The 13,274-nt window shown below is 31.6% G+C and overlaps 1 protein-coding gene across 3 annotated transcripts in view; it reads right to left on the bottom strand.

Moving 5' to 3' along the window:
- Positions 1–13,274, bottom strand: part of Dlg5 (MAGUK family member discs large 5) — a 95,898-nt gene that overhangs the window by 77,273 nt on the left and 5,351 nt on the right. For all 3 annotated transcript variants that reach the window (XM_035364813.2, XM_085812185.1, XM_085812186.1), the window contains exons 2-5: positions 10,449–10,597; positions 9,495–9,579; positions 4,686–4,837; positions 1,451–1,618 (exon numbers count right to left, since the gene is read on the bottom strand). In XM_035364813.2, coding sequence (XP_035220704.2) covers positions 1,451–1,618; positions 4,686–4,837; positions 9,495–9,579; positions 10,449–10,597 — 554 coding nt within the window. The remainder of the gene's footprint in view (positions 1–1,450; positions 1,619–4,685; positions 4,838–9,494; positions 9,580–10,448; positions 10,598–13,274) is intronic.

Raw genomic sequence — 13,274 nt, 5'->3', positions numbered from 1 at the left:
ATTCATTAAATAAAAAATAATTCTAACACCATGCACGGCATACTTAGAAAAATTTCTCTTCGTAGCAATAAACAATCACTTACATTACAGCCTTAAATACCTTAACAGATTAGCAAGGAGATAGAATACAAAATGTCTAACCTAGATAACTTATCTTTGTTTTAAATTTTATAAAAATCAGCAATTTAGTAACTTGCTTTATTTCTTAAACTCAGCTTTACTTTTCTATACTAATTCATCAAGAAATGGCATTGAGTATATTCTGTATCATTTTAATAATATACATACAGTTACACAAGAACAGAACAATTTTTGCTGCTGAAGAACACAAATTGCCTCTTTTTTAATGAAATTAACGCAGCATAGTAGAGTTTTGGGTACTTTTCCATTTTGTTATTCGTGACAACATACAGTATGCACATAAAAAATGTTAACAAATGTTAGTTCTAAGAATTTATTATTTTGAAGGCATAAACATTTAAAATTTTGTAAAATTTTGTAGCATTTAAAATTTTGTAAAAAGCCAATAAATAAAGACAATACATCTGTAACAAGACATTAATTTAAGAATTTACTATGCTTTCATGGTTCAACATCCTGAGTCGCAGGTTCCTATCACGTGACCCCAAGTGATCACATCCCACGTAAACTGCGCTACAAAAATCTGATTCTCTCAGTAATTATTTACATTAATTTCAAGTTAAATCTTAGTTTGGAATACAAGTTTAAATGCAAGAATTATTTCAATTTGTATGATTACCTTACTCAGAAATTATGTAAAACCGCAACCCTTTACTTCTTTAGTGCATTCTCTTTAGACTTTATGAATTTAACCCTTGACTTTGCTTTTCTATATTTTTGCCTTCGGGTGAGTGATGTGATTTCATCCTAATTTACTTAATTACCTCAAATGGCTTTAGAGCATAAAATTGAACTACCTGGTAAAAACTCTATGTAATTGTATGCCAGTATTGGAAGAGACAATCAATCTGATAAGAAATGGCAACGACTTGTTTTGAAAATGAGGCGTAAAAGGTTACTAGCGAGGATATTCCGTTTGGCACCAGTCGTACCACTATTGGCTACTTTATCGGCTGCACCGGCAAAACAGAAAAGTACCGACTTTTGCTACTTATCATATGAAACATTACTCGAACATATTTTACAAAATCTGACATAAATACAAAATTCATGCATAAAAGGTGTATAAAAATGAGTACACAAAGTTGTAATTAAAAAATATGATATACTCTCTGATAACAGACTACAACAATATTTTGAGCAACAATGATATTCAAAAATAACAGACTACAACAATGATATTTTGAAGCAACATTACAAATTAGAAACTATCCAAGCAATTAGTACTTAAAAGAAATACACTGCTAAAATTTAAACAAATTACTGCAATTTTAAAAATGAACAGAAGGATTTGTTAGAAAACACATACTTGCTGCTGTCTTTGGAGATCATTTATTTCTTTTCTATCTTCTTCCCTAAACCTTTTTAACCTTTCAATCTCTTGCTCTAAGCGATGCTTATCTGCTAGTAATTCATTATATTGCTTTTTTAAGATAATTGTTTCATGGCGCTGATCCTCCATTTTTGAAGGAGTACCCTATCAAAAGGAAATAACATTGCACAATTTTAAAAGAAAGATATTAAGATAATAAAATGAAAGGAAAAAAAGTTCCATATTTTCATTTCTCATTTTTTATTTAAAAAAATAAGTGATTCTATTTTTCTAATCTTTAAGCAATATTGCAATACCAAAAGTAAAATGGACAGAAAACTTAAAAACGATGTTAGAAATATTACATTTGACAGCTTTGCAGATAAATCATATAAAAGCATTTTAATACCTAAGCAATAATTTAGGTTAAACTAACACACCAAACAAATATTAATTTAGAAGACAAACAATCAAAATCAGCATTGCAAATATAATGCTGATTTTCACTGTTTGAGTTCTATATTAATACCTAAGCAATGCTTATAGTTAGAAAAATAAAGCACAGAGAACAAGAATGAATTAAGATTCTCAAGTTCTGATATAGATCTATTATTATTATCTACGCAAAGGTACACCATTTCAAATACTTTAAAATTTTGAAACAGGAAACTTTTAGATTCGTTAGTATGGAATGGACTATAAGACTTGATGATTTCTATCTTGAAAATATACATTGCAAATCTGCAAAATTAAACTTAAAAATTAAATAAAAAAAAGCTGAACTTATCATTTTTCTACATTAAAATCAAGCAAACTTTCAAATTTATGAAAATGATTTAAGTATTTTATGAGAATTATTGTGTTTATAAACTATTTTCCATCTTTCATTCTATACTTTAAGGTAATAAAAACATTTTTCCTTTTTTTTATCAGAAAGAGATAACACTGAAGATAGCGATACCAGAAGAAAAAACACACAGTTACTAATTTTCTCATATAACACACAGAAATTTATTATTATATGGTATTGAATTGCAAAACAAATACTATGATTGTTTCCTCATAATCACGACTTCTTTCCATCCCTTCAAATTTTCCCTTTTTTCTTTTTAACATCATTTAGCACACAAAGACATAAAAAGTTTAAAAATTTAACAATTATTTGAAAACTTTAAAATATAAATACACCATTCTAAGAAGCACCTAAATGCTTGCAAAATCATCTTTCTAACTTTATTCTATTATTGGCATTGGTTTATTTATGACAATAATAATGAGCTGTAGTTTATAAAAGAAGTGGTTGAAGAATGGTTAACACAAGAAATTTCAAATTATGATTTTTTAGTTAGCACAACCAAAACGAGATAAATTAATGACAAAACAAAGAATTGTAAAAATGCATGACTACCAACATTTTGTGGCCTTATCCAGTTTGACAACAGTGACCTCCATTACTAAATAAAAAAGCATAGAAGAAATTTAATCTATCCAAATTTAAAGAGTCAGCAGTTATAGTGAAATCAAAATTCTAGTTTAGGTGACCTCAATATAATTTGCTAAAAAAAGAGAAACAGATAAATATAATTACAGAATAATATAAGTACTCAAAAGAAATCTTGAAATATCTTGCTCATATTGAAATGATTAATTAAAGCTATAATAAAAGTTCATTTCAGAGTTTTGCATATAAAAATAACACAAAAAACACTACATACAAGTGTATACTTGTATAAAACTATAGCTCTACTCTTATATGCGCCCTAATATCACCAAATGTGGTAATATGTGTTCTGCACTGGTTTTTGGTGTGATTGCGTGTTGCATGGCAACCCTGTTGACGTTGAAAAATCTTTTGCTGGAGTGGTTTAATTGCTCGTTGGTTCATGCCCTGTGTGTTTTGAAATGGCCTATGTTGTAATGATAGACGTGGTGGCAAGATTTCAGTCACGTATTTTAGATTGTATGGAAAGTAAATTTAGTATTAAGAGGTATGATGTTGGAGTTGTTCACGAGTCTTTTGTTCACGGATGTGTTTATGAGGATCAAAGTATATTTTTGGAATTTCTGTGGGACTTTTAAAATGGAGTCTAAAATGCGGAGCTGCTATGAGAACTCGACGAAGAAGGGGGTTTCTGATAGTTCTTGTGTGGATTTGCAGTCAAATGTTTGCTGGTAAAGTATGTGGCTGTCAGCGGATTTTAATATTTGGATTGTGGTTTTCGTGTAGTTTGTTAACTTTGGAGAAAGTTTTTATCGTTATTTCCGAAATTTTGAATCTCAGAAAGAGCAAAATCGTGGCACTTTTGTTCAGACGTTGTGTGACTGGCAAAATTTTATTCAGGAATGTATTACGGTAAGTGCATTTTATTTTACTGTTTTTATTTTGTAGAATGTTATGTTCATTGTTTTTTTACAATGAATTTCTGTTGTTATTATTTTCTGAATTGTTTGTAATTTAGTTTATTAAAATTTTTGGCGATCCCTACTGCAGGTCCTGTGATCCAAATTGAGGTCACGACCCACAGTTTAAGAAACTCTGATTTAGAGTAGTTTTGCACGCAGAGAATTCGACAATGGTCGGATAACATTTTGCATTTCTATTTTGAGGAGTTTATGCAGCATTGCCAGTATTGGGATCAGGAGGAGGATCAGTTGTGGGACTATAGGATTTACATTATGTAAATGCAGCAGTCACTCAATGCTGACAATAAACCATAAGCCAAGAACACACCAGGTGAGTGCCTTTGTTGCTTTCATAACATGCATTTTCAGCATTGCTCTGAATGGTAACCATCTCGGAAACATTGCTTTTTGGTGCCATTCTTGACGTGATAAAAGTTGCCAAAAATATCAAGGGGCAAGAAAAGGGTTAAAAGTGTTACTGTTTTCAAAGAACTGCCAAGTGTTTAAAGTGTGCCAATTTTTTAGTTCTTTATTCACTAAAATAACTTAGATATTTCTAAGGTTTAGAAAATTTTTCCCATCAAATTGTTCTATAACAGGAAACATAAGTAAAAACCATTTCTGTTAAAATAGCAATTTAAAAAATTAATTTTACAGATGTTACTAATTTTCATTTCGTGAATAAAATGTTCTAAATACAATGGCTCATTATTTCACAATATATTACATATCAGCTCAAAAGCACATATATTGATTCCGGTCACAAAAACCAAGCAACAGTAATACATTGCCAGTATATAATAATAATTGGAAAACAAAATTTTTTTACCTTTTTTGTATGGTAGAAGTCAGAATCTCTCAATGATGAATCCTGCTTATGTAAAAAATCATTCGTAGTATATCTATGATGTGAATCATTCATCTGATGAACTGTGTCATAGTCACGGTTAGAATTTAAAGAATGATCACTAGTACTCACACCTATAAGATAAGGAGAACAAAATAAATTTTCTGAAAACAAAAGTATGATTAAAGCAAGCTCGCATAGAAAGAGAAAATTCTTTTAACAAAAATTTTAAAGAAACACTGCTCTTACTTTATATGGAAGTCAATATCTGTAAATACAAAAACTTTCTCATTACATTAAGAAGAAAAGGAACAAATTAATACTAAGACCACAATTCAGAACAGCTACAAGGGTAAGGTGAAAAGTTCTCCACCTGACAACAAACGATTGCAACTTTCAGTTAAAAAATTATATTATTTTTCTACATAAACTCCCTTGACTTGAACACACTTGGTCCAGCATAACTCCAACACCATTATGTGACAGCCTGAAAGGTTATGAAAATATTCATCTACAACAACCCTTTCAACTCCTTCATTGGATGCGAAGCTCTTCCCAGAAACAAATTTCTTTGGAAAGAGATGGAAGGCTGCCAAATTATGAGAATAGGGAGGATGGCCGAGCAATCCATACCCCAAAAGCCGCAGTTTTCCTTTTGTTAGTGCACCCTTGTGCACAGCTGTGTTGTCCTGGTGAAAGATGATTTTTTTCTTCTTCATGCCAGGCCACTTCTCTTTGACAATCTAGCTGATAAAGAAAGTTGAACTAATATTCACCTGCAATTGTTCTGCCCTTTGCAAGGAATTCAATTAACAGGATCGCTTTCGCATCCCAAACCACACTGGCTATGACCCTTCTGGCGATGCGATCGACTGTGCTTTCTTTGGCGCTGAACCACCAGCTTTCACCCACTGCTTGGACCGTTGTTCCATTTCTGGCATGTAGTGGTGGACCCATGTCTCATCCATGGCGACAAATTGCTGCACAAAATCGACTGAATCTCTGCTGAATCCGTCCAAAAATTACTGCAAAAATCATTTGAGCATTTGCTTTTGATTGGCATCAGCAAATGTGGCACTCATCTTGTACAGAACTTTCGCATCCCTAATTCTTTATGCAAGATGTTTGGCGACCTTCTTCCGATATCCCCATAACTTCAGCTATCTCATTCACCTTCTCTCGCTTATTGTCCAACACTAGATCATGCACTTTTTCGACGGTCTCCGGTGTGGTTGCGGATTTTGACCATCTTTCATGCGAGTCATCTTCGAGGAATGAGCGACCAGGTTTAAATTCAGCTCCCCACTTTTTAACGTTTGACATGGAAGGAGGAAAGTCTCTGTAAATTTTGGTCAACTTTGGATGAATTTTTCTAAGAGATTAATCCATCCAAAATGAATTTTATGATCACCTGATATTCAAGTTTATCCATTTTAATGAATAACATGCAAGATGTCTACTGCGAAAATTCATGTAAAGATACTACTTGAGAGAACAAGTTGAAAATGGTCATACAAACAAATGACACGTGCACCCAGGCGGAAAGTATGAATTTTTGTTGATTGGAGTGCCATCTCTGGGTCAGGATGAGAACTTTTCACCTTACCCTCGTATTATATCTTTACTTTGCATGATTCAAAATATCAGGGACTATATAAAATAAATAAATAAAATTTAAAAAATCTGAAAGCTTTCAGATTTTATGATATGCACAAAGGAGCATTTTCGGCTAATCTTTGGAATACGGTAACAGATAGTTTGGCGACATTTTGGTAAGGCGATAAAGGTTACTAGCTAGGACTTTAGCAATAATCTGAGAAGAACAGAGTTCGAATCACAGATTATTTTGTCTCAGAGAAATGAGCGATCATGAGACATGTAATGTGACATTTTTCGGAAAATTCCATTTAGCTAATAAGCACTTAGAAACAATTTCGCTGCTAAAGTGCAGAATCGCCCACTTATTTGTTTGGCACTTTTTACAAGAGTAAGAAGAATTGGATTTTTGTCAATTTTCTTTGACTTTTTAAGTGAAAATAGATTGATGTGTACATGGATAAAGTCAAGAGTGTGCGCAATGCCATTTTTGTGCAATTCTAGGATGTTTTTTAAGTGAAAATAGGTCGAACGTGTACATGGATACCATGTATATGCAATGCTTAAAAACGCGGCAAGCAGAGGGCGATTCTACACTTTCTCTCAATTTCGCACCTAATCTTCATCATGATTAAGCACTTTTGTTCCATAAAAGTTTTAGCATAAGCGTAATTTGGCTAGCAGATTGTAGGAAAAAATGCTGAGTAAAAAAAAAAAAAAAAAAACAAAACAAAAACACCTTTACTTCGTGAAAACAAAATGGCGTCCATAGTCCATAAGAAAAACTAGCAGGTTGCTGTAGCAGGGTTGGTCGGCAAAGTTCCGTCAAGTTACCATAATCCGAAGATTCACGGCATTTTTTCTAACATTTTGTGTGCTATCTTTGCTTATTAAATATCATGTTCTTTGCACTTAAACCATAAAATTCAATTCAACAGCAATATCACAAAATATTTAAAAGAGCATATCTTTAGAATCAGTCTCACGCGCTGGGAATAAAAATATTTCCCCCCATATGGTGTTGCCATTGCTCACTTTAAAATCGTTGAGTTTCTTAATCAAAAATTACTTGATCAAACTTAATCAAAAGTACCACAGTAGAGATATCTAATGATCTTGAGGGCTCTGAAGATCACTGCATGTGAAAAGACAGACTGAACAGTCTAATGCACAATGTTAGTGCATAATGCCGCCATCTATCTCAGTAGCGGTAGTAATAATCAGTGCATTTTTTTAATTCAAGGCTCCTGTTCGTGATGTCTGTATGTTGTGATTACTGGGTTTTTACTTTGTAATAAAACGTAATGCCACTGTTTGCCTACTATTGAATGAAAACGTTTTACATTCTTTTCAAAAATATGGTGTTTTGCCTATTAGTAGACCTGCACTAATGTGCACTCCATGAAGTTAATTTGTGCAATTCTCCCCCCCCCCCCCAAGTTGAAAGAGGTCAATGTGTACATGGAGAACAGTGTCTGTTTGCTCTGCAAAGAATTCTGCAGCTCTCTCTCTCTCTCTTTTTTTATTTTTTAAAGTTAAAACAAGGTGCTATGCACATGGACAGATGACTGAAAAAGACAGAAAGTTAAATGCTTTATTATGGATGTTTGCCGCATATTCATTTTAATTAATCTGTTGCTGTTTTTATGAAATTTTGACTGTTTTGTAACAGATATTTGTCTTCTGCAAAGTTTGCCATTTCTTTATAGACATTTCTTGCATTTTTAATCTAGTTAATCCGTTGCTGTTTTATGCAATTTTCAGTATGCTGCTGAAATGGCTATTGTTTTTCACATGTTAAGTTGGCCAAAAAAAGCCACCATGGGCAGATAACGTGAGAGTACTTTTATTTTTTTTCAATCCTTTGTTTCTTGTGCAAAATTATAAGTAATATCCAGTTCATGCTATTGAAAAACTTCCTTGCCCCCCCAAAATCCAGACCTCAAAGATACAAACTTTCTGAGCATGCCTAAATGCATATCATTTTTGCATGCACGTTTAACGTATAACGAACGGAGGTAAGCTAAAACTATCTAATTATCTATTTCAGTTAATGTTGCAGATTGCATTGTTCCTTAATCTTCTAACTGGATCCAGCTTATTATTTTTTGCAGACTGTTAAAGCAATTTTATAAAAGTAAGCTTGAACCTTCGATTATGTCAAAAAGAATTTCCGATTCTAGAGCTGCCAAGGGATCTACAAAGCGAAAGCATGTTTCGATGTCCCTCAAACAAAAAGTGGAATTGCTGCAAAAAATGGATAAAGGCATAATCGTTGTTTCTCTAACCATTCCGAAATCTGGCTATCAATTTCACGCTGCTCTGCGGAGAGGAGAAACATCGCAGCGCGCAATGAACTGGAAGTTGATCTGTCAGCACTATCCTTATCTTAAGGGCAGATGGTTTTATATTATTCGGCTTATAATTCCTTACTAAATGTAGCATTTCATCTCGATATACTCTGTCTTTGATATGATTTAAATCAAATTCCTCGTCATTATAAATATCACGAATACACATCAAATAGTTTTCTGGTTGCAATTTTCTAATTTCAACTATGTGTAATGTATGCTTTACGCTTGCTCGCGTTGAAAGAAATGTTTAATAAAGTAAACAAATAAATATTAAGCTTTTTTGTAAATTTTGATACCCTTTAGATCATAATTCCTCTTTATTTCATAAATTGCGGTTTAATATTTTTAATTTTATAATTTCTGCAAGCCATCTTACCAGATTTAAACTGATGATATATAATATGGAATCACCGAAGTCCTGACGAGTCTGGATTAAAGTCTTTTGACTGTATTACTCAAATGCCCTTTTCAAATGGTTGGCATTTCAACTGGCATCACACAAAAAGGGAATTCTACCATGCATCAGGCTTCATGAAAACAATTATGAAATGAAACTTTACAGTGACCTTACACAGCAATGCACAATTAAATAATGTCAGAACACCCATGCTGGAAATTGGTTACATGGATCAAAAATTTCTTTTTTGTCCACATTAAATTGTGTCTATTGTTGGTTAGAAGAAATAACATCAATCAAGTGGCATGAGAAATAATAAAATATCTGTAACATTACAAGCATTCACTGGAATAATTTTATGAGGAATGTTTGTTTTAAATAACACTCTTGCTTTCATTTTTAAGAAAGCATTTTACATTACAAACGAACAAAACTTCCACTTACCATGATTTTTGCTTAAGGTACTTAGGGAAGAAATCATACTGTCACCACTGGTTGTTAATCTACGGTACGATGTATCTCTATCTGACTAAAGAAAGAAATGCTTAAAATTAGTAACCATAAACATAACATTCCAGTGCTTTACTAGACTTCAATACTGATAAGAGAGGAATCGGCTTTTCTGAAGATGAATAAAATATGTATTTACATATGTACACTGCACAAAAAAAAGAGGAGGGACATTTCTATATCTCCTGTTCTACTGGGCTGATTGACGAAATTCAACTTGTGTTTTTCATATCTTGAAAGCGCAACTTAGGATATTTATTAGATTTATACACAGCACTGTTCTAATATATGTATTTTAACTCTAAATGAGACTAATTCAGTCTAATCTAACCGATTCTAGTTCAGACAATTTTAGGAAGATTTTGGATGCTGTTAAGAAATTTTGTTTGACTTAAGACAGGGAAATTTCTAAATAAGGTACATGGTTATTTTCTTTGTGTAGTGCTAAGATGAATTTTCTTTTTTATATTATTTAGTTGTTTGATTTAAAATGTAGTTCATTGAGATTATATATTTTTCGTTAGCTGCTCCTTTGACTTTTTAAGTAAAATTAGATCGATGTGTACATGGACAAAGTCAAGAGAGTGCGCAATGCCAAGTTTGTGCAATTCTGAGGTTTTTTTTTTTTTAAAGTGAAAATAGGTTGATGTGTACATGGATGAGTCTGTGCAATTCTTTGACTTGTTATTTTGGATTAGTGCAGCTGCAATTTTTGACGCAAAAATCACCGCTACACAAATCGAAAATAACAAGTCAAAGAACTGCACAAACTCGGTATCCATGTACTGCCAAAAATTGCCAGTTTTTGTCAAGGGGCACCCAAAAATATATTTTTTCCATCTTTTAAATAGTAGTGTTTATTGCATAAATTTAACATTACATACGAACCTTTTGGTGATTTCTGCGCCAGCCGTCCCTATCACTATTAACATGGAGATCAGATTTTAATATGCTTTGAGAGAGATCAACTTCTGGATGAGAACACAGTGACTGAGGTGCTGAGGAGGGACTGCTGCGTAAAATGTCATCATTCATTCCTTAAAAAAATTTTTTAAAGAATTAAAATTCATTTTCCTGATAATATTTGTAGATTAAATACTAATTAAATACTTTTTTTTTTTTTTTTTTTTCAATACAACACTAACTTTCATTAGTTATTGTAAATGCAAAAAATAAGGGGGAAAGTGCAGAATCGCCCACTGCTTGGCACATTTTTAAGAATTGTACAAACTCTGTATCCATGTGCCCATCGACCTATTTTCACTTAAAAAAACATTCCAGAAATGCACAAAAATGGCATTGCGCACCCCCTTGACTTTATCCATGTACACATAGACCTATTTTTATTTAAAAAGTCAAAGAAAATTGACAAAAATCCAATTCTTCTTACTCTTGTAAAAAGTGCCAAACAAAGAAGTGGGTGATTCTGCACTTTACCCAAAATAAGTACTTTCATATTATCCCATTGACCATGAAAGTTGGTGAAGATCAAAGCAAAGTTGCGCTAATCATTCCTATGGAATTCTGATCTAAGTGATGCCTCTGTGTTATCAACATTAACAAACAAACATTATTCAAAAGCCTTTGTTTTTGCTTTTCAGAAAAAGGCTTTCTTCAGTTTCTAATATTTTATTATGCTCTCACTCTCTGATTTTATCGGAAGCTCTGTTCAGAACATCACGAGTACAAACTTCCTGCAGGTAACTGTTTCAGTCTATCATTGTTTTGTCAGCCATATGCAAATGACCATATTGTGTCCACTAACATATTTTTTTTTAATGGCAGGATCTTATAACTTAAAAATAATTCATTAGCTTACTATTCTGTAGAAGGCAGGTCTCAGATTTTAATGAATTTATTTACATCTATGCACTTTTTCAAACTTTTTTGTCCCATGTGCTCCTTTCATCATTGCTAGTTAATTATTTCTCTCTTTCCCTTTCCCGAACTTGCAAAATACATATACATTTATTTAGATAATTTTTTAAGTGTTTTATAAATTACACAAGAAAATGCTAATAAGTAGCAAAACTTGAATAAAAATAGGTTTTTATATTCACGAACTAAAACTAAATACTTAATGGTTAAATAAAAGCTTGACCTTCCCCTCTGGTTGAGAAATCCTGATATACAGCAATAACAGTTTTATTGCTATTCATACGAACGATACATGACTTATTAAGAATCAACCGCAGTTACATCAAATGAAAGCACAGATGTTTTAAGTGTGTTGTTATTTCCCACTTCCATAACTGATACTAAATTGTGCAATTTGGTGACAGTTTCATGGTCAAAGGGATACTACATGAAGTATCAAATTTTAATTTTCCAGTTTGCAGCTTCATTACAGACTGAAACACATTTTTTCCCACTTTAGATTTAGTTTCAATTTAAAATTTGTGTGGCATGCAGCTGTGTTCAAAGAATTAGGTAAATGTATACTAGAGTTCTAGAATGTAAAGATATAAGAAAACATTTTTTATACTATACAATGATTTGTTTTTCATCCTTAAACACAAGAAGAATATTTTCTTTTAAAGTATTAACAGTTTGTATTTGTAAATTATTACTAACCCTCTGTGTGGCATGGCTATTTGGATCTGCTTATGAAAGACTATGAAGAAGATTTGTTTTTAAATTTAAGTAATTATTTATTTTGGTCTCTGTTTTCATTTATTAGGATTATATTATGACCATTAAAGAAAATAAGAAACTAAACCTCTTAATTAAAAAGATAATATACACTAAACAACAAAAAAATCACATAAGATGAAGGCAGTACTGCCACTCAGGTTAATAAACTAATTATTGCTCCAAAAAATATGATGTTATCTGATATAATCACAAAAAATTAATTATGAGAAAAAGTAATTATTTCACATTTAATATATCTGAAAAACATTTTAAAATTATCACCACTTAACCACACCACAAAATGTAATTATTTCACATGCTAATATGTATCTGAAAAACATTTTAAAATTATCACCACTTCTTAACACTTTATTCTATTTTTAACAAGCCTGATACTGAATATCATAAAGTTTGTCTAAACAAATACATATTAAACATTATAATTATATATTGTTATTTCATATTTTATTGATATATATTCCACATCTTTTTCGCATCTACTAAATTATTAATCACTATTATGTATAAATACAGAAACGTGTGTAATAAGAAAACAGATAAAAGCTAAAATAACACAACTGCAAAATTAATTATTTAGAATACAGGAAATTACATATTTAATAGAATGAAGGAATGCATTAAATAGTAGTACAATGATAAAATACAAATATATAATATATTCTATATAACGATATATATTTCAAAATTTAGAGAAAATGACATTTTGAATTTAATGCGCAGAAATGCATACATAAAGGATAATTAAATTAAAAATTATTATATATCTGACATATTAAGTATTAAAAATAATCAGCATCTCAAAACTGGATTTTAGAATAACATACTATAACCATTAGACTAGAGCAATTTCTCAAAGACAAAGCTCCAAGACATCATGTCACTCTGGGTAGGTACTGTGACCCCAATCTCCAATCAAGCTTTAAATTTTTCACACATCATTGGTAGTGATGTCATTAAGTGGGCTATTGTGTAACAAATGACACATTAAACAGAACTGGCCATAATTTTTAACTAAAATTCCAATTACTTTACATTGCTAATTAAATAACTGACTTCAAC

This window comes from Stegodyphus dumicola, chromosome 2 (genome assembly GCF_044657685.1).
Source record: "Stegodyphus dumicola isolate Sdum_Otavi_A_Nest chromosome 2, ASM4465768v1".
NCBI classification, from domain to species: domain Eukaryota; kingdom Metazoa; phylum Arthropoda; class Arachnida; order Araneae; family Eresidae; genus Stegodyphus; species Stegodyphus dumicola.
This window is presented reverse-complemented; position numbering and strand designations above follow the sequence as displayed.